This window comes from Zootoca vivipara, chromosome 6, assembly GCF_963506605.1.
Source record: "Zootoca vivipara chromosome 6, rZooViv1.1, whole genome shotgun sequence".
NCBI classification, from domain to species: Eukaryota; Metazoa; Chordata; class Lepidosauria; order Squamata; family Lacertidae; genus Zootoca; species Zootoca vivipara.
The window spans coordinates 6,273,376-6,295,361 of record NC_083281.1 but is presented as its reverse complement, the minus strand read 5'-3'; the positions used below and the strand labels follow the sequence as shown (position 1 = coordinate 6,295,361).

General features: G+C 49.5%; 1 protein-coding gene across 1 annotated transcript in view; it reads right to left on the bottom strand.

The window, feature by feature from the left end:
- FBN3 (fibrillin 3) overlaps nucleotides 1-21,986 on the bottom strand; it is a 157,704-nt gene that overhangs the window by 16,862 nt on the left and 118,856 nt on the right. Inside the window, exons 46-56 of the mRNA XM_060275350.1 lie at nucleotides 21,859-21,975; nucleotides 19,530-19,658; nucleotides 17,162-17,281; nucleotides 15,546-15,671; nucleotides 12,252-12,404; nucleotides 11,145-11,210; nucleotides 10,678-10,803; nucleotides 8,169-8,288; nucleotides 6,384-6,506; nucleotides 5,995-6,126; nucleotides 3,108-3,233 (exon numbers count right to left, since the gene is read on the bottom strand). Coding sequence (XP_060131333.1) covers nucleotides 3,108-3,233; nucleotides 5,995-6,126; nucleotides 6,384-6,506; nucleotides 8,169-8,288; nucleotides 10,678-10,803; nucleotides 11,145-11,210; nucleotides 12,252-12,404; nucleotides 15,546-15,671; nucleotides 17,162-17,281; nucleotides 19,530-19,658; nucleotides 21,859-21,975 — 1,338 coding nt within the window. The remainder of the gene's footprint in view (nucleotides 1-3,107; nucleotides 3,234-5,994; nucleotides 6,127-6,383; nucleotides 6,507-8,168; nucleotides 8,289-10,677; nucleotides 10,804-11,144; nucleotides 11,211-12,251; nucleotides 12,405-15,545; nucleotides 15,672-17,161; nucleotides 17,282-19,529; nucleotides 19,659-21,858; nucleotides 21,976-21,986) is intronic.

Sequence of the window (21,986 nt, the reverse complement as noted above, 5' to 3'; positions counted from 1 at the left end):
TACCGGTTTTGTCCTGGGCACCAGAAACCCATGCTAGGCAACTGTTGGCAGTTAGCAGTGTGCGTCACCGAACCTGCAGTGGTACCAAACTCCAGTGTTTTCTTTTTAAAGACATTGTTGTATTACTAGTGTCATTCAGCCCGTTTAGAAAACGGGCACTAGAAGATATGTGAGAGGAGCAGTGGGGCCACGGCCTTCCCTCTCTCTCTAGAAAGAAAGAAATGCTTTTAATGATAAGACATAATGTTTAACTTGTGTACTAAGGGCAGCAGAGGTGCAGCCTTAGAACAGTTTAGTGCTGAAACTCTTTAAAAGATAAGGAGGAATGTTTTAGACAGGAGGGTTCAGTGACCGCAGTTAGACGATTACATTAGCAATGCCTGATCACTTAATTCAGAATACATGGATAGAATCATAGAGCTGGGAGGGACTCCCAGGGTCATCTAGTCCAACCCCCTGCAATGCAGGATTCATTTTGGCCAACGTGGGGCTCGAATCCTTGACCCCCTGAGATTAATGAGTCTCATGCTTTAGTGAACTGATGGTGCACATGGGAAGAATACGAATACTTCAGATGGCACTGCCTAGAAAACACCAATTCTCACGTTCTAGGAGAAGAGAGTCGGTGCCCTGCCCTCGCCCGGGAGTGCTGCTATCACCGAGGCACCTGTGACTAAGCTCAAAAGCGCAGATATCTCGTGTGGGACCCTCCCCCGGAAGACACAATATGAAATATTGGCCGGGGGGATGAGGGAAAGAGGGGGGCCAGCTGCGCCCCCCTTCTTGACGGGGCAGTGTCGCTCTCCGCGATCGCGTGAAAGGCTGTGTGACAGGGAGGAAACGACACCCTTTCATCCTCCTCACCCACCCCGTGAAAGCCAAGAACTGCGCTCTCTCTCTCACACACACACACGCGCACGCAAATATATCTGGATACACACAGGGTGTGAGGCACGCGTGTCGTGCTCCCTGTCGGGCGAGCGCTGCTACTTGTCCCCACTCACTCTCGCCCACTCTCGCCTTCAATCCCGCCGGCACCATGACTCCCGCGCCCCTCTTCAGCTCCTGCTGCCCCAGAGGCTGCCACTTCTGCGTCTGCAGGCTCCGCTTTGGCACGGAGGGGCTGCCCGAGCGCACCTGCACACGCAGGCTGGTTCAGACGGCCGGTATGGAGGCGGCATGGGAGCAGAGCATGCGGCGATGGGGTGGGGGTGGGGAACGGCGGCAGGGACGCGAACGCACATGCTCCATTGCGCGCTCGCATCACAATCCCTCGCAGTCCCTTTCCCTCTTCCCCTCGCGCTGTTAGTTGGGAGGCGAGGCGCGGAACGGCAGTTTGGAGGGGAAGCCGTTGAGAGAGAGAGAAGCGGAGGGGGGGGAGAGCGCGTACGTGCGTCCAGTCTCTGTGTCCAATCCCTGTGTCCGTGGGGCACATGCGCAGTAGCGCGGACACAGGGACACAGGGAATCTGGACGCAGAGACACTTGCACATTATTATATAGGATAAGATTATTATGGTTCATTATGGTTTTGTTAAATTTGTGTATATTGTGTTGTAATAATTTGTATGTACTTACAATGTTTTAACTTTAATAAAGCTTATTTTTAAATCCCCCTTCATGGATCAATGCCTTGTCGTGGCGAAGGGGCTTGAATAACTCGGAGAAGCTATGAGCTATGCCATGCAGGGCCACCCAAGATGGACAGGTCATAGTGGAGAGTTTTGACTAAACGTGATCCACCTGGAGAAGGAACTGGCAAGCCACTCCAGTATCCCTGCCAAGAAAACTCCATGGACAAAGACAACAGGCATATAAAACAGTGTTCTCGAAGCTACGAACATGAGTTTGACCAAACTGCGGGAGGCAGTGGAAGACAGGAGTGCCTGGCGTGCTCTGGTCCATGGGGTCACGAAGAGTCGGACACGACTAAACAACTAAACAACAACAACAATTTTTAAATCAAAACAACAACAAACAAGCAAACAAACTCCAGGTGGGACGAGTGCTGGGGAGAGCCTGGGAGGGACCCAAGTGGTTCTCTAGTCCACCCCCTAGCTACGCAGGAGTAGCTCATATTTACTGGGGGCGGATAAAACACAGCGAAACAGAAAAGCAGTCCTGGCCTTCTGTGCTGGTATCGAAATTCTTTATATGAACATAAATTTAACGATATGGGTGTGAAATGCAACACAGAAAAGTAATTTTGACTGACGTGCAGTCATGCCACTCCTGCTTTTTGCCATGTTTAATCTAACACACACATCTGGGAATGGATAAAATTGCCAAATCCTAAGTTTCTGCCACTTTATTCCACAGAAACACAGGTGGGCACTGATAAAATAGAATCATATAATTGTAATAATAATAATAATAATAATAATAATAATAATAATAATAATACAGTAATTGTATACCCTGCCCATCTGGGTTTCCCCAGCCACTCTGTGCAGCTCCCAAAAGAACATTAAAAACAGAATAAAACTTCAAACATTAAAAACTTCCCTAAGCAGGGCTGCCTTCAGATGTCTTCTAAAAGTCAGATAGTTGTTTATTTACATCTGATGGGCGGGTGCCACTACCGAGAAACCCCCCTGCCTGGTTCCCAAGCTGTTGGGTTGTTGTTTTTATTTTTATTATGTATTTTGTGGTTTTATATCTTGATTTTATTATGTGAACCGCCCTGAGACTCCCAGGTATAGGGCGGTATATAAATTCAATAAATAAAAAAAAGAGCTGGAAGGGACATCAAGGGTCATCTTAGCCCAACCCCCTACAATGCTGCCTAGTGGTGCCCATGGGGGAGTGCCGCTGGTGGGTGGAGCCTCATTATGTCTGGTGGCTTAGAGGCGGAGCCTGATGTCACAGGGGGCGGAGCCAATGGCAAAATCCTTTCACCCCTCCCAAATCTGCCTCTGCCCTCGATTCTGTCTCCTCAGGAAGGGGAGAAGGCCAAACTCCCCTCAGTGCTTTCAACGCCATGCCTGCGAGGTAGAAATACTGCCAGGCTATCCTGTGATGACTGCAGCCGCCTCATCGAGGCCACCACGAGACGACTGCAACTGAAAGCTCAAGAGGAAGCTGCTGGGCAAGAACTGTATCTCTTACCAATGCACTCGGTGCCGGAGGGGCTGCTCTGGAAGCCTTCGTTGCAGTCGCATTGGTAGCTGCCCACAGCATTGACGCAGCGCCCGTTGGGGCAGATCCCCGGCTTGGTCCGGCACTCGTTCTCATCTGAGGGCAGCAAGGAACAAAAGGAGGGGGTTAGAAGTGGGACAAAGAGTGAGCTTCATATTTCTTATGGGCTGGTTCAGTGGCCACGAGGTTGAACTGAGGGGCAAATTTATCTCCCCGGGACGTCAAAGCACCACACAGGGCTTGCAAACCTGATCTGAGCTAACTCCATGCCAGCTGTCTTTTGGAAAGAAGCAGGGTTCCCACGACTCTATATGAAATTATACAGAACATGCCAAAGACAAAATGTAGAAACAATACATTTATATCCCACCGTTTCTTTAAATGTAGCCTTTACATTATGTATGCAATCGTGGTCAAATGCAATACGAGATGCCCCAAAAGTTCCGTCCAAATATCCCTTCATTCAATAAAGAGGGGCGGGGGAACCTCTCCACAGATATATTCAGGGCCGTCTTAAGCATATCCGGCGCCGTGGTGCAAAGATCCCTCCAGCCCCCCCCCCCGTTTCCCAGAGTTGCCGACCTTTTTTAGGGAGGACGGCTCTGCTGGTGACACACCCAGCTTTGCGGGGCTGGAGGAGGCAGGCAGTGGTTGGAGGGCAGGTCCTCCGGCGGGGAAGAGGCAAAGGCTGGACGGAGCGGCTCCCGGTTCAGCTGGTCGCTTTGTGTCATGGTGGCCACGGCAGGCAGAGGCTCCGGGTGTGGCAGAGGTGGGCGAGGGTGATGAGCTGATGCCGGGAGGCGCCGCGTCCAGCCTACGCCTCTTCCCTGGCGTCCTCCAGAACGTGGCGCCCTGGCGCCCTGCGCCACTAGCCTCTATGGGTAAGACACCCCTGGATATATTTGTTTCTAAGGGATAATCCACAGACAGGAAAAAGCTATCCACAAGCCCGGGAGTGTTGTAGCGTCACTCTCAGTCACTCAAACCGCAAGGGCAGTGCCTCAAGCTGTGTGAAATCCCAAGCTGGATTCTGATGACGAGATCACAGGACGCAAATCTGTTTCCAATGTCTTCCTCTGGTTGGCCCGCAGTAGAACGATTAAGACGGCAAGACACACGCTCAATAGATAAATCAGCTCTATGAACGTGAAAAGGCACTCTGCTCATTCTGTAAGAATCAGCTCATTCTGCTCGTTCTTGCAAAGCTGATCCTCGGGCAGAGGGAGATTTGAAGGCCCAGTTGCAGGGACTGCAAAGCCCCTTCTGGGCCTACTCCTTCCCTAAACTTCATCTAAATCAAGAATAGATAAGCAACAACTTTCCCACAAGGATCTAATTAGTCACCTGGGAAAACACATGCACAGCTTACTATGGCAAGGTATTGGAAGACTCAAAACGCAGACCTGTTTGAGATCTGGATCTCACAACTCGGGGGGCATAATACTAATGGACAAACTGACAAGTTATATCTGAGAGTCCAACCATTGAGAAAACTACTACCATTCAGCCAACTTGGCATAGTTTTATTACACTTGGTTATGAGCATCTGAGAACACATTGAATCATAGAACTGCCCCAAAGAGAGGTGCCTCCTCACACTGCCCCACACTGCCTCCTCATTGCCTGCCTATTCCCAACAGCAAGGGCTGGCGGACTGGCTGGCTGGGCTCCTTCGCCCGCTTGCTTGCTTGCTTCCTCCAAGGCCACCTCAGCTCCTGGCACCCAGCACCCCCTGGCCAGCCCCAGAGGCACCATTCGCCTGGGCAGCTTGCAGCCAGGGCTGCTGCAACAAGCAGCCGTGCAAGCCTTTGGGAGGCAGAGACGCCAGAGGGCATCAGAGGAGGGAGGGAAGGGAAGAGGGACGGAGGCAAGTGTTGCCCGCGGCACCTCTGACCATCCTTCAAGGCACCCCAGGGTGCCACGGCACACGGGTTGAAAGCCACTGATCTAGGGGGACACCAGGTTGGTGGTTGGGACTAGCACCAGACAGACCCGAGTTCAAATTCCAACGCTCAACCGCAAAGGGTGAATTTTGTCTGTTGACTACAGCTCTCAGCTGAACCCACCTTACACTGAAGATATATGTTCATGGGAGAACCATTTTATGCTGCTCTGAGTTCTCTGGAGGAGGAAGGACTTGATGCAAATGAAATAGGTGTCAGGGTTGCGACAGACGGGGAGGAGTGGTGGCAAGCCCCCTTGACAAGCCCCCACAGAGGAATCTGAGGAATTCACACCTGGGGAAGACTGGTGGAGGCACTCCTCGGAAGAAGAGGAATCTGACAGGGAGGAGGGAGGATCAGAACTGCAGCAACAAGTGGAGCCAGAAGCAGGCCCCAGTCAGGCAGGGGATCGGACAGTCCCCTCCCCTCCTCAGCAAAGGAACGCCGAGCTGAAAAACGTCGGCTGCAATTAGAAACAGCTGCAGCTCATAAAAAGCGGGGGAGGGAACCTGCTACTTAAGAGAGAGGCCGGCTGGCCACTCCTCGGCGTCTGCAACGTTGTACTGAAGTGCCTAGTTGCCTCGCTCATCTTGTCCTTGGTTCCTGTGATCTTGATCTGGCTTTCCTGACCCCGGATTTTGGACTTCTGGCTTTAACTGACCTTGGCTACTCTTGACTCCCACGTAACTGTCTGACTTCAACTGGCTCTGACCAGACTGTTGACCTTGGCTTATCCGACCCTGTCTGCTGCTCTTCAGTGTGCCTACTTGCTGGCACCCTAACAATAGGCAAAAAAATAAAAGGGCCCTTCTGGATCCAGAGGTTCCAACAAGGTCCTGCCTGCGTGTTTCCATCGCAGTCCTGAGGACTAGGATGCTGTGGCTTTGAAAAGAAATAAATGAAAGGGGGGCCACCTGTGCAGCCTTCGCCATCTGGCCGGCGCTGCATCCCAGGGGGGCAGATGCAGGCGAAGGTTCCGATGAGGTTCTTGCACATCATCCCATGCGATTCGCAGTCGTGCATGCCTTCGCTGCATTCGTCCAAATCTGCAGGGAAAGGGGTAAAGGAGGGCTACGTGAGATGCACGAGGGCATAGGCTCGGAGGCGGAACATCCGCTTGGCACACAGAACGTCCCGGGTTCAAAATCCCTGCCAATATAGGGCTGGGAACGTCCTCTGTCTGAACTCCTTTGGGGGGGGGTCACTGCCAGCCAGTGCGGGCACCACTGAACTAGATGTAGCGATGGGAGATGCAGACAGGCAGAGGCGATCTAGGGAACATTTAGTTGAGCTTCCTCCTCACCTTTGCACATCCTCCGGTCGTCCCGCAGAGTGTAGCCGGACGGGCAGGTGCAGTCGTAGGAGCCGAGAGTATTGATGCAGCGGAAAGCACAGAGCAGCGGGTTCAAGGCGCACTCGTTGATATCTGGGCGGGAGACGTTGCGGGAGAGAGGGATGGGGTCAGGTAAAAGGGATTGTCACAGCCATTTCTTTTTTTAAAAAATGTATAATTCTTATTAAATGTTCTAATTCACATTTCAAAATATTCATTTAAGCAACCTTAAAATATCAATGACTTCCCTTCTTCTCCTGCCGTGGTTCACTTTGCATACCATACACCTTTGCATACGGTATTTTACATGAACTAAACCATTCAGTAATCCATTCTTACATCCATCAAAACTTATCTACACTGTTGAATTTATCTAAATGCTACCAAGCGTTTTTAAAAGAACACAATTTTCACCCATATATTCAGTAAACATTTCCCAGTCTTCTTTAAACGTATGTTCTTCTTGTTCTCTAATTCTACATGTTAAATCTGCAAGCTGCACGTATTCCATCAGGCTTAAGTTGAAATTCTTATTTTGTTGGGACCTCGCTTGTTTTCCATTTTGGGGCTAACAAAACACGAGCCACAGTAGTAGCATACATAAATAGTCTTTACATATTTCCCTCTGAATTATCCCCAACAAAAAGGACTCTGGGTTTTTGTTTTTGTTTTAAAAAGCATACTTTTAAACTCCCCCCCCCCAGTTCATTTCCCAATACTCTTTTTAAACCCTTTTACAAGCCCACCACATACTGTATGATAAAACATACCCTCAACCTCGTTACATCTCCAGCACTTATCTGATTCAGGCTTCTACACTTTAGCAAGTCTACTCGGAGTGAAATACCATCTATAAATCATTTTCAGGTAGTTCTCCTTCAAAGAATAACATGCTGTGGACTTCAGATCGCTCTTCCAAAGTTTTTTTTTGTCACAGCCGTTTATTTCTATGCTGCCTGCCGGGACGCAAATCCTTCCTGGGTATGCGGTTCACATAGCACACGTAGAATCATAAAATTGCAGAATTGAAAGGGACCTCATGCATCATTTAATACATGGGTAGGCAAACTAAAGCCCAATCACCTTCTCAATCCGGCCTGCAGATGGTCCGGGAATCATAGCTGCCAAGTCTCCCGTATTCCCCGGGAAATCCCTGTTTTCCCAGCTGCTCCTAGCTGAAAAAACTGATTTTTTTGTTTTTCCCTGGTTTATTCTGGCGCGGTGGCCATTTTGGAACTGGGTGGAGCATGCTCAGAAGTGACTTTTGATGCTGCTCTGCCCAGTTCCAAAATGGCTGCAGTGCGACTTCTGGCGCAGCGGCCATTTTGGAACTGGGCAGAGCAGCATCAAAAGTCACTTCTGAGCATGTTCCGCCCAGTTCCAAAATGGCGGCAGCGCTACTTCCGTTCTGCTACTTCCGCCCGGTCCCTTATTTTGCCGACAGCAACTTGGCAGGTATGCCGGGAATCAGTATGTTTTTACATGAGCAGAATGTGCCCTTTTATTTAAAATGCATCTCTGGGTTTCTTTGTGGGGCATAGGAATTCGTCCCATTATTTCCCCCCCAAAATATAGTCTGGGCCCCCACAAGGTCTGAGGGACAGTGGACCAGCCCCCTGCTGAAAATGTTTGCTGACCCCTGATTTAATACAACCCCTGGCAACGCAGGAATATGCAGCTGTCCCATAATAACATGCCATTAAAACAGCATTGAACCCTCAAGCAAACCCGCCTCCCCCCCAAGTCCCCACTAACCTTCGCAGGTCATCATAGGCCCCGGCTCAAAGCCCTCCCCGCAAAGGCACTCGAAGCCCCCCACCACGTTGGTGCACGTCCCGTTGCCGCAGGGGTTCCCAATAGAGCACTCGTCCGTGTCTGGCGGCGGCAGGGAAGGAAGAGGAGACACATGAAAATATCAGGGGGAACACCAGTCAATATTGGGGCTACCTTTGAAGGTGCCCCGGAAACTACAACTAATCCAGAATACGGCAGCTAGACTGGTGACTGGCAGCGGCCGCCGAGACCTACATTGGCTCCCAGTATGTTTCCGAGCACCATTCAAAGTGTTGGTGCTGACCTTGAAAGCCCTAAACAGCCTCGGCTCAGTATACCTGAAGGAGTGTCTCTGTTGGGATTCTGGAAAGCAAGGAGTTAAAAAATACGTTCTTATTCTCTGGGCGCTACGTGCTGATTACTGTGTAGTCCTAAATCATGCTGTAAAGAGAATGTACTTTCACTTTGAGTCGGAGCATGAGATGAGAGAGCTAGGAGAGAGGAGAGCTGTGGAGGAGTGTTTAAAGATAAGAGCGCTGCTAACATGCAGCTCAGTTCTGTCGGTTTAGATGTATTATGTTAAGCTTCTGTGAAAAAGGTAAGTTAGTTTAGAAGCTACAGTGTGCTTGATTTCTTGAAGACAACGACTGCTATCTGATTTCCAGTTGCGCAGTAAACTCTGCTGGGTCCGAGAAGAAGAAGAATTTTAACTGGCACAGCTGGGAGCGTGCTGGGTGCCGTTACAGGTTGGCAGCGTGGGTCCGTGAGTGTTTTACGACCCACTAATGAACTTTATAGCACCACGATCATAAATACATCAACAGTCTCCAACACCATCGTTCTGTCTGGACACTGAGGTCCAGCGCCGGGGAGGGCCTTCTGGCGGTTCCCTTGTTGCGAGAAGCCAAGTTATAGGGAACCAGGCAGAGGGCCTTCTCGGTAGTGGCACCCGCCCTGTGGAACGCCCTCCCGTCAGATGTCAAAGAGAAAAACAACTACCTGACTTTTAGAAGACATCTGAAGGCAGCCCTGTTTAGGGAAGCTTTTAATGTTTAATAGATTATTGTATTTTAATATTCTGTTGGAAGCCGCCCAGAGTGGCTGGGGAAACCCAGCCACATGGGCGGGGTATAAATAATAATAATAATAATAATTATTATTATTATTATTATTATTATTATTACTGGGAAAAGCGGTGGCAAGAGCCCAGGGGGTCCCAGGCACTTACCCGGGGTCTGTGGTCCTTTGGAGAATCGAAACGCGGCAGAGACTGTCATAGCTTTAAGAAATATGCTTTATTCAAATATTTACTCCTTCCGTCTCCATGGAGGGAGCCCAGATCTTACAGCACGGTCATTTCAAGAGGGGCTTGTCCCCCACAGTAGAGCAGCCAGCCGTCAGCCAGCCTACCCAAGATGGATCCCGGTCTTTTCTCTGCCTTCTTCTTCCCAGCACACCTTGCTAAAAGCACTCTTTTCATATCACCAATTACCCTGGCAGCCTTCCAAACCCCCAGTCTCTGTCCACACCTCAGGGCAAGGAGGGAAGGGCACGTTCTTTTGCATTGCCAGTGGCCCTCAGTGGCCCTGAATTGTTTCTTTATGGCCCTGGCTTGGCCAGGTCGTTTCCGCATAGGCTAGCCCAAGAATCCCTCGACAGCTTGTATTTCTCCCTCCACATCCCAAATCCTACCATTTATTAACTTCTAGGGTTCAGGGAAGGTCCCACTCCCAAATCTATATACAGTGGTACCTTGGTTCTCAAACGCCTTGGTACCCAAATGCCGAAACCCCGGAAGCAAGTGTTCTGGTTTTCGAACGTTTTTGGGAAGCCGAACATCCAATGCGGCTGTCGGCTATTGTTTCCAGGGCGCCTGCACCAATCAGAAACTGTGCCTTGGTTTTTGAACGTTTTGGAAGTCAAACAGACCTCCGGAATGGATTAAGTTTGGCAATTCTGTTTCTGCTATTTATTTTGCATTTTCATTTTTGAGGCTTTTTCGGTTCATTTGTTTTTGTGAATGTGCGGAACCCAGTTCAGCTACTGATTGATTGATTGATTGTGTGACTGCGGAAATGGCTAAAAGCCCCCCCCCCCATCCAAACAATGGCTATCATCAGTGCAGGTAAGAAAAAAATCTTATTTTTTATCATCTACAATACTGTCTTATTTATTTTATAGTAGAGTACATTGATTATTGCTTTCGTTTTATGGACCAATGGTCTCGTTAGATAGTAAAATTCATGCTCAAATGCTGTTTATGGGGTCATTTTTTAAAGTCTGGAATGGATTAATGTATTTTGCATTACTTTCTATGGGAAAGCGCGCCTCGGTTTTGGAACGCTTTGGTTTTGGAACGGACCTCAAGAATGGATTAAGTTTGAGAACCAAGGTACCCCTGGTTATGTGGGGAAAGGTGATGAAGTGGTATTTAGGTCTCTCACCCCTACCTGTTCCGCATCTCAGATACATCCCCCCCCCAAACACTCACCCACACAGTTCACCCCGGTGTAGTCAAGATTGTAGCCAAAAGGGCACTCGCAACGGAATGAGCCATCCGTGTTAATGCAGTTCCCGTTGATGCAGATCCCAGGATTTTCGGAGCACTCGTTCACATCTAGAAAGGGAGCAACACCGTGAATGTCCTTTGCGTGTCTTGTTGCTGTTAAGTCCCCGTCAATGTGGTCCGTGGTCGGGGACAAACATGCAGGGATCCCGGGAGTCACAGGCTTCCCGGTCCAAGGGACCCGAACCGAGGGATTCAAGTGGCAAGAAATGAGATTCCGACACGACGAGTAAAATCAGAGTTGGAAAGGGATGTCCTGAGACTCATCTAGCCCAACCCATCACAGCTAAGGAATCCCATTTGGCCTCTGCTTAAAAGGCCGAGTGTCTCTGGGGAAAGCATTTCCCAATCGGGGAGCCACCACTGAAAAGGCCCGTTCTCTTGTTACTCACCTTCCCTGGTATCCCCGGGTCCAGGAATCGCCCCGTGACCGTAAGGGCACAGCTCCTGGAAAGCAACTGCAGAGAGAGGGGTGGGGGGAATTGAAGCATGCTTATTTTGCTCTTTCGTTTCAATGGGTCTACTCTGAGAAGGGCGAAGTTGTGAAAACCCACGGTGCTTTTAACTGCTGCTATCTTATTTGGGCTTTTCGTGTCACAGCTCTGGCTCTCTGGAATGAATTACCAGTGGAAATCAGAGAGGAGACCAGTCTGAGGTTTTTTAGGGGCACACGGAAGACACCTGGATTGTGTGCTTGCTGACGTTAAGCCATACTCACAAGAGCCCCGCTGAAATCCCTAGAGTCTAAATGCATTCAGGTCAATCGTCTGCTCTGAGTGTGACTTAGTTAGCTGCATCTGCCTGTCTGTCTCTGCGAATGATCACATGAACTCATAGCCTCCAACATTTCTCTGACGAAAATAGGGACATCTTAACCCACACCCTCCAACAATTCTCCGATGAAAATAGTGACATTCTGTTCCATCCCCTCCAACATTCCTCTGATGAAAATAAGGACGTCCTAATCCACATCCTCCAACATTTCTCCGATGAAAATAGGGACATCCTCTTCCACACCCTCCAACAATTCTCCGATGAAAATAGGGACATCCTATTCCACACCCTCCAACATTTCTCCGGTGAAAATAGGGACGTCCTAATCCACACCCTCCAACAATTCTCCGATGAAAATAGTGACGTTCTGTTCCATCCCCTCCAACATTCCTCTGATGAAAATAAGGACGTCCTATTCCATCCTCTCCAACATTTCTCTGAGGAAAATAGGGGCGCCCTAAGAAAAAAGCAGGACATTCCGGGATCAAATCAGAAACCAGGACGGCTTCTATAGATCCAGGACTGTCTCTGGAAAATAGGGAAACTTGGAGGGTCTGTGAGCTGTGTGCCCCGGCATCACTTCTCCACTGTCAGGTGGGGTGCCGACCTTTGGAATTATGCCGCCTGAGGCAGCTGCTTCAAACCACCTAATGGGTGGGCCGGCCCTGAATCCAGTTCACCTGCAAACTCTCACCATGCCAGGCCATCCCAGCTGGGTCACCTACCGTTGCCCTCCTGCGGGCACAGCTCACAAGGGTCTCCCCAGCCTTCCCCGGGCATCTTGCTGCAGCAGCACCGGGCCTTGGTGGTGTTGAAGGCCTTGGGCACGGAACATTTGCCATTGTCAAAGCGGGTGAAGCAGAAGCTTTGCCGGGTGTCTGCAAGGTGGAGGAAGAGCAGCGCATGGGCTATTTATTATTGCTGTTCATTCCACACACACACACACACCAATGATAGTTTTATTTAAGCTCTTCCATAAACCTATTAGGGCTGAAGCTCAACATCAAAAAAACTAAGATCATGGCCATTGGACCCATCACCTCCCGGCAAATAGAAGGGGAAGAAATGGAGGCAGTGAGAGATTTTACTTTCTTGGGTTCCATGATCACTGCAGATGGTTCTAGTTACAGGTAGGTAGCCGTGTTGGTCTGAGTCGAAGCAAAATAAAAAAAAAATTCCTTCAGTAGCACCTTAAAGACCAACTAAGTTTATATTTTGTTATGAGCTTTCGTGTGCATGCACACTTCTTCAGAAGAAGAAGTATCTGAAGAAGTGTGCATGCACACGAAAGCTCAGACCAACACGGCTACCTACCTGTAACTGCAGATGGTGACAGCAGTCACGAAATTAAAAGACGTCTGCTTCTTGGGAGAAAAGCAATGACAAACCTAGACAGCATCTTAGAAAGCAGAGACATCACCTTGCCTACAAAGGTCTGTATACTCAAAACTATGGTTTTCCCCGTAGTGATGTATGGAAGTGAGAGCTGTACCATAAAGAAGGCTGATCGCCGAAGAATTGATGCTTTTGAATTATGGTGCTGGAGGAGACTCTTGAGAGTCCCATGGACTGCAAGAAGATCAAACCTATCCATCCTGAAGGAAATCAGCCCTAGTGTTCACTGGAGGGACAGATCCTGAAGGGACAGATCCTTTCACTGGACAGATCCTTTCCCTGATGTTGGGAAAGATGGAGGGCACTAGGAGAAGGGGACGACAGAGGATGAGATGGTTGGACAGTGTTCTTGAAGCCAACCAACATGAGTCTGACCAAACTGCGGGAGGCAGTGCAAGACAGGAGTGCCTGGCGTGCTCTGGTCCATGGGGTCACGAAGAGTCGGACACGACTAAACGACTAAACAAAATTAGGGCTGGGCGATACCTGCTCTCCAGCATCATAATATAGTGGTAATCTCGGAAGTCGAACGGAATCCATTCCGGAAGTCCGTTTGACTTCCAAAATGGTCGGAAACCAAGGCGCGGCTTCCGAACGGCTGCAGGAAGCTCCTGCAACCAATCGGGAGCTGAGGAAGCCACGCCAGACGTTCAGGTTCCACAGAACGTTCGCTAACCGGAGCACTCGCTTCCAGGTTTCGATCGTTTGGGAGCCAAGACGGACAAGTACCAAGGCGTTCGGGATCCAAGGTATGGCTATATGTCGCCAGCTAAACATCGTGCTATCAGCAACAAACAGACAACACGGTAATGTTAGCAAAACAAGGAAAAGGTAAACAACCGTGAAGTGCAAATATTTAAATGTATATGTACCAGCAACCTTCACATATACAAAGAGATTCAAAAATGTGTACAAAATATCATGCTCGAAGTCTTAAAAATCCAGTATAAAGTGCAATAATCAAGTCCGATAATAAAGTGCTACGATGTATCATGCGTTCTGATCTCTTCCCATGCGTTCTGATCTCTTCCGACGGGCGGCTAGCTTCTTCCCCGTTTCACAGGAATGGTTTCCTCAGGGGGCGGAATCTTTCTAAGGTTCATGTGTAAAAGCTTAACAAGACTACCGAAGCTCACAATTCTCAAAGAAATTCTAGAAAAGGGTGCAGGGAGGAAGAAAGAAGGCTGTTGCCGTGGAGAACATGAGCATCACTGTGTGGAGCTTTTTCCTCAAGGCATGCAAACGAGGCACCTGCCTCATTCGAGGCCATTGCCTTGGCACGGAGGCAGAGGCAGGAGGCCAACTCTTTTTCCTTGGGGGCACTGATCAGCAGAGAAGCGGGGGTTTAAGGAAGCCCGCTTCCCAGCTGATCAAGCCCCCGGCCTCCAGCTCCCGCGAGCTGGAGCAGTGGCTTCGTTAAACTGCTAGCTGGGGCACAGGCAGCTGCATCCCCCCCAGTAAAGCGTAAAGGATCCCTGGACGGTTGAGTCCAGTCAAAGGTGACTATGGGGTTGCGGCGCTCATCTCTCTTTACAGGCCGAGGGATCTGGCGTTTGTCCAGGGTCATGGGTCAGCAGGACTAAACCGCTTCTGGCGCAACGGGACACCGTGACGGAAACCAGAGCGCATGGAAACGTATTTTACCTTCCCGCCGTAGCGGTACCTATTTATCTGCTTGCACTTTGACATGCTTTCGAACTGCTGGGTTGGCAGGAGCTGGGACAGAGCAACAGGAGCTCACCCTGTCACGGGGATTCGAACTGCCGACCATCCAATTGGCAAGCCCAAGAGTGGTTTGGACCACAACGCCACCCACGTCCCGATGCATTCATACACCATCCTTATCTAACACCTATGTCAAAAACGAAAACAACCAAGCAGCATACCGCAAGCCCACAACTTATGCAAGGGGACCCAGAGGTCATGCCTAAAGCCAACATTGTGTATAGTCTAAATACATTATGTTCAATAGAAAGTGGGATTGCCAAAGTCTCCTTTTCCACCTGGAGGTCTTCCCCCTTTTTATTTTTTATTTTAAAAATGTTTTCACTAAGCCTTTAAGGCTCCATGCGTGCAAGTTGTGGGCTTACTGTATCAATTTTATGAAATAAGTAAGTAAGCAGCCTAAATGGAGCCTCTCTAGCCAGGAGCAGTTTACCTCTGGGTAACAATCACCAAGAGGACAGCATGGTCCCAGAGGGGGTGGGGGGTGTTAGGTTTTTCCTTTAAGACTGATGTGGTCAATGGTGCTACACAGAGATGTGTGTTAGCAACCTTGTTCTGAATGATAGCACACCTGTGAGCTTTTGCTAATTTGAATAATTGAAGGGAGAGTTTGCTCGCTGTAATGTGATTGGGTAATTGACTATTTTGAATTCTGTATGTAAGCTACCCAAATGGTTCATGGGTGTGGTGGTGGTGTATTGTGAAATGAGAGGAAAGGAGTAGAGGAGCGTGGTGTATATAATTGTAAATAAAAGCAAGCAAAGATACTGAAGACGACTTTGTTATTTCGTCGACCCTGCCGCTGTTGCCACTCGGTTGGTGCGTATTTTGCCCAACAGGGGGATGGACATCCGGCCAGGGCAGGATGGGGGAAACCATGCCGCTGGCTAGTCACTCACCGAAGCAGCGCCGGCCGTTGTCGGAGAGCACGAAGCCAGGTGGGCAGATGCACTGGAAGCTTCCAGGTGTGTTGGTGCAGGTGCCGAAGAGGCAGATGTTGGGCTCCTCCTCGCATTCGTTGATATCTGTTCGCACCAACAAAAACAGGCTAAAACAGCTAAAAAAGCAACGGGTTGTCTCCAATGTTATTCCTTCTCAAAGTGAAATAAAAGGGTGCCTTGGGTCCATTTACACCAGGCATCCCCAAACTGCAGCCCTCCAGATGTTTTGGCCTACAACTCCCATGATCCCTAGCTAAGAGGACCAGTGGTCAGGGATGATGGGAATTGTAGTCCAAAACATCTGGAGGGCCGAAGTTTGGGGGTGCCTGATTTACACCAACAGGTCTACTCTGGTTACAGGTAGGTAGCCGTGTTGGTCTGAGTCGAAGCAAAATAAAAAAAATTCCTTCAGTAGCACCTTAAAGACCAACTAAGTTTATATTTTGGTATGAGCTTTCGTGTGCATGCACACTTCTTCAGATACACTAGAAACAGAAGGGTGGACTTCTGTTTCAAGTGTATCTGAAGAAGTGTGCATGCACACGAAAGCTCATACCAAAATATAAACTTAGTTGGTCTTTAAGGTGCTACTGAAGGAATTTTTTTTATTTTAGGTCTACTCTGGTCAGAGGTGAGTCAGCTGCAATCACAAATATACAGTCGTACCTTGGTTCTCGAACAGAATGCGTTCCGTGAGTCCATTAGACTCCTGGAATCATTTGAAAACCAAGGAGCGGCTTCTGATTGGTTCCAATTGGAAGCCGCACAGGATGTTTGGCTTCCAAAAATCGTTCGAAAACCAAAACACTCACTTCTGGGTTTTTATTGTTCGGGAGCCGATCTGTTCGGGAGCCAAGGCGTTTGAGATCCAAGGTACGACTGTATGCATGTTTATGGAAAGGTTTTCTTCAAATCATTTCCCCAGTTTATTTTGGCAGTTGCGTACAGCGTTAGCCCTACTCAGATAAAGCCGCCTATTAATTCATAGCGGATAACAGTTAAAGGGAACTATCCCTCATTAAATTTCAACCTAATTTTAATTTAAAATAGGATTATGAAACAGTATTGCTCAAAGATGATACTTAAGATCTATCTATTTTATGTATTATTGCTTTTTTTTTTCTTTGCTGGTCTCTGATCATAATAAAGATATTATTATTATTATTATTAGCCCTACTCAGAGTAGACCCGGTGGAATTAAAGGACATGACTAACTGTGTGCCCAGCTCAGTGGTAAGGCTTTGGATGCATAAGGCCCCAGGTTCAATTCCAGCCGTGCTGGGAACGTTCCTTTTCCTGAAACCCTGGAGAGCAGCTGTCTGTCAGTGTAGACAACATTGAGCTAGATGGACCAGGTAGCTGCTCCCCATGTTCTTAACTTAGATCCATTCATTTCAGTTGGTAGAATTTAATCGGGCACAACCCACCGAAATTATATCTTGTCAATTTTGCCTTATTCAAACTCAGCGTGATGTTCTGCAGCAAAAAACAAACCACGGTTTACCGAGCATGGCTTCAGCCACAACAAACTGTGGGAAAGCAGCGAAGAAAGAGCTTTGAAAAAGGAAACTTACCAATGCAGTTGTCGTTTTGGACCTCGTAACCCGGCGGACAGATGCAACGGAAGGAGCCTTCTAGGTTTTGGCAGGTTCCCGGAGAGCAAGTCCCGGGGAGGCTGACACATTCGTTGATGTCTGCGAGGGAGAAGGAAAGTGGGTCAGCGTGGAGATGTTGGGAGGGAGTCAATCAGAAGCCACGCCTTAGTTTCCAAATGTTTTGGACTTCCAGCACAGATTCCGTTCGACTTCCAAGGTACCACTGTATGGTTTTTATTGTACTGTTGTATATTTTATTGCTGTAAACCACTCTGATATATTTTTAAAAGACACCGCAGCATATTATTATTATTATTTATTATAAATGAATAAAACAAATAGAATAAAACAATAACTCTTATACGCAGTAAAAGTTAGAATCTCCTGGAAGAGGCTGCAGAACCTGCAAATCCAGTTCCTTCGTTAAGGTAATGACTTTGGCCAGTTCGTTAAGTATAAGGCAACTTCTTAAAGCACTAAAGGGAAGGGCTATTGCTCAGTGGCAGAGTTGATTCTATCATAGGGAGTAGCCTCCTTCACTGGAGGTTTTTAAGCAGAGGTTGGGCATCCACCTGTCCTGGCTGCTTCAGTTGAGATTCCTGCCTTGCAGAGAGTTGGACTAGATGTCAAGGAGCCGACAAGGAGAGCAGGGTGTTTGCAGATCAGAGATAGACAGAAACACCAGCTATCTTACAATTAGTTTCCTTATTCAGGAAGCAGAACAGAGAACACACACAGACTTCTAAGAATTGTTGCTGTCTAGATCAGCGGTTCCCAACAAAATTTTCTCGAGGACCCCTCATCGAGCCGCTATTGTGACAGGGACCCCCATTAATTCCTAATCCTAAAATTAAAAAGTGAGAGCCAAATTAAGAGTCTTTTTATATTTTATATTTATACGTTTTTTACAGTTACAACAGAGTACTCCATCAGTATACAGTTAGTTTTAATTTTCAGTTCTTAATGAGATGAACCACTTTTTAACCAACGGTCCATTTTTAACTACGCGAACTGTAGCTTCCGCGAAAAACAACACTTTGTTTACAAACACTACTGTTTTGCAAAGAGGCAGCGTGCGCCAGGGAAGAGGGAGGGGAAGGGAGAAGACAGGGTACCTGCGCAGTAGCGCACAAATGAAGCTGACGTGCACAAAGCATCTTGGGGAGGTGAGCGTTAGTAGAATGCACACGCTGCCTCTTTGCAAAACAGTAGTGTTTGTAAAGCGCCACCTAACGGCATACAGCAGAACTACTGCCTCTATCTAATTCTAGTTTTGCGCTAGACTCTGCTCATGCAGGAAGTGGCCAAAACAAAAAATATGTTATCATACGAAATATATTTAATATATTTTTTATTCTAATAGCATCTTGCGGACCCCTCTGGCATAGCTCGCGGACCACCTGTTGGGAACCACTGGTCTAGATGAAGCAGTTGTCTGGAAGGTCTTGTAGCTCCCCCTTCACTCTTTTGTGCCTCTGTGCCAGGCCCCTCCCTCTGTCTACGGCGAGACCAAGGGACCCTCTCTGTATGTGCCTGGCTCTCTGCTCGGTAACATGCAATAGACGCCTCGTTCTGGGAGTGGAGCTTCAGGCTGTCAGCAGAGAAGCAGTCAAGGTGGCTCTATGGTGGAGTTGTCAAGTCTGATTTCTGTCCCTGCCCTGCAGCGGCAGAGCAAGCCGATCGGGGGCATGGGGTGGCGCACGTGCCCTGCGCCCAGGGGCGGGGCGATCCAGGGCTGGGCGCTCCGCGGGGCTTCCGAGGAGTCTGCCTGCCTCCTCCCACTCAGCCACCCTACAGCTGAGGGGGAGGCGATGGGCGAACCATCTGGGGCAGACACCCCAGTCTGGGGCGGGCACCCAAGCCACTGTGTCACTCCCAGGAGAGACAAGTGGCTCGAACGCCCAGCATTTTGTCACTCCCTTAGTGGTGACATCCGGGGCGGACTGCCCCCACCGCCCCTTCCTCTACCCCTGCCTGCCTGTTTCCTCCTCCTCCTCCTGTCCGCCCCAGCTCTTCCCCTCCTCTGGGGAATGGCCAGTTTCCTACCACCAAGAGCCCGGATCCAAATTCTCTCCCTCCGTGCTTTTCCTGGGGGGCTCTTGGCCAGGCACCTCCCATCACCCCTTACCCATCCCATCCCTGACACTAGATGACCCTTCGGGGTCCCTTCCAAGCCTATGATTCTAGGATCCTACGCTCGTTAGCGAATAGCGAAGAGGGCCCCCTTCCCTCTTCCACAAAGAGACGTCCTGCTTGTTGCCGATTGGTGGGATGGATTCCCTCCGGGGACGTCCTGCCCTGCTTGGGCCACCCCACCCTCCAGGGAGAGGATCCGGAAGATACCCACCGACGCAGTTCTTGCTGTCCGGTGTGTGGTCGTAGCCCTCCTGGCAGAGGCACCGGAAAGAGCCGATGTTGTTGATACACTGCCCGTTCCGACACACCTGCCCCGCCAGAGAGGAGCATTCGTCGACATCTGCGGGGAGAGAGAGAGAATGTGAGTGGGGAGCTGCGCCAGCAAAGGGTGTCCCCGTAAGATGGCCGAGCCACCTCCTGCCGCAGGGATGCACAGAAGTTAGCAGCCCAAGGGCCGGCATCCCCTCCCGAGGGCCGTGAGCTGGGGCAGGCAGGGCCAGAGGCAAAGGTGGACGGGATTGATTGAAAAACCTACCTGGTTTCTACACAAATCTCTGCATCCTCTATCCAGAGGCATTCTGGGAGTCTAGAATCACATTAGCTTTGATTCATTAGCTTTAGAAGACATCGGAAGGCAGCCCCGAACGGGGAAGCTTTTAAAGGTGTAATGTTTTATTATGTTTTTAAATATGTTGGAAGCCACCCAGAGTGGCTGAGGGAACCCCAGTCAGATGGATGAGATATTAATATTAAGTATTAAGTTGGCAACCTAGCAGTTTGAAAGCACGTCAAAGTGCAAGTAGATAAATAGGGACCGCTCTGGCGGGAAGATAAACGGCGTTTCCGTGCGCTGCTCTGGTTCGCCAGAAGCGGCTTTGTCATGCTGGCCACATGACTTGGAAGCTGTACGCCGGCTCCCTCAGCCAGTAAAGCGAGATGAGCGCCGCAACCCCAGAGTCGGTCACGACTGGACCTAATGGTCAGGGGTCCTTTTACCTTTACCTATTAAGGATTACCTATTAAGGACTATTAAGTATTAAGCATTGTTATTATTAAAGGTAAAGGACCCCTGGACGGTTAAGTCCAGTCAAAGGCGACAATGGGGTTGCGGCGCTCATCTCGCTTTCAGGCCGAGGGAGCCGGCATTTGTCCGCAGACAGCTTTCCAGAGCATGTGGCCAGCAGGACTAAACCGCTTCTGGCGCAACGGGACACCATGACGGAAACCAGAGCGCACAGAAACACCATTTACCTTCCTGCTGCAGCAGTACCTATTTATCTACTTGGACTGGCATGCTTTTGAGTGCTGCCTTTGAAGGTGACTTGGAAACTACAGGCATACCTCGGGTTGAGTACGCTGTGGGTTGCGTACTTTCGGGTTGCGTACTCGGCAGACCCGGAAGTGTTTACTTCCAGCTTCTGCCATGCGCAAAGCGCAGAAGCGTCCTGCACGCTTCGCACAGGAGCTAAAGCGCCGCTCGAGTTAAGTACTTTTCGGGGTGCGAACGGCACCCTGGCATGGATTAGGTACTTAACCTGAGGTACCACTGTACAACTAATCCAGATTGCAACTGCTAAGACTGGTGACTGGGAGTGGCCGCCGGGACCATGTAACACCAGCCCTAAAGGATCTATGCTGGCTCCCAGTACATTTCCCAGCACAATTCAAAGTGTTGGTGCTGACCTTTAAAGCCCTAAATGGCCTCGGCCCAGTAGACCTGAAGGAGCGTCTCCACCCCCACTGAGGTCCAGCTCCGAGGGCCTTCTGGTGGTTCCCTCCCTGCAATAAGTGAGGTTACAGGGAACCAGGCAGAGGGCCTTCTCAGTGGTGGCACCCTCCCCATGGAATGCCCTCCCATCAGATGTCAAGCAGATAAAGAACTGTATGCAACTTTCCAAAGACATCTGAAAGCAGCCCTGTATAGGGAAGCTTTTACTGGCTGAGGTGTTCCTTGTGTTCTTTTATGTTTTGCTGCAAGACTCCAAGAGCAGCCGAGGCTACCAGTGTGGGTGTAGGAGAGCCAGTGTGGTGTAGTGGTTAAGAGCGGTAGACTCGTAATCTGGGGAACCGGGTTCGCGTCTCCGCTCCTCCACATGCAGCTGCTGGGTGACCTTGGGCTAGTCACACTTCTCTGAAGTCTCTCAGCCCCACCCACCTCACAGAGTGTTTGTTGTGGGGGAGGAAGGGAAAGGAGATTGTTAGCGGCTTTGAGACTCCTTTGGGTAGTGATAAAGCGGGATATCAAATCCAAACACTATATGGAAGGGGTACAAGTAATAAATTATTATTATTGATTCCTGCATTAAAGAGGGTTGGACTAGATGAGCCTCGGGGCCCCTTCCAACTCTACAATTCGATGAGTCTATAACTCTACAGGCCTACGATTGTGCGACTCTGTTCCAGGAGAAAACGCCCGAGGAGGATGGGAAGCTGGGACAGGGAAGGGTGTGGCTTAGGAAAGGGGGTGTGGCCTGTGGGGGCCAGGTGGAAAGGCTTGGAGGGCCACACTCGGGCCCGAGGTGCCCTGCCCTTGCTCTTACCCATGCAGTCGTTGTTGTGGGTTAGCTCAAACCCGGGGAAGCAGAGGCAGTTGTAGGAGCCGACCGTGTTCTTGCATGTCCCGTTCCCGCAGGGCTGGCGGTCACACTCATCGATGTCTGTGGATGTA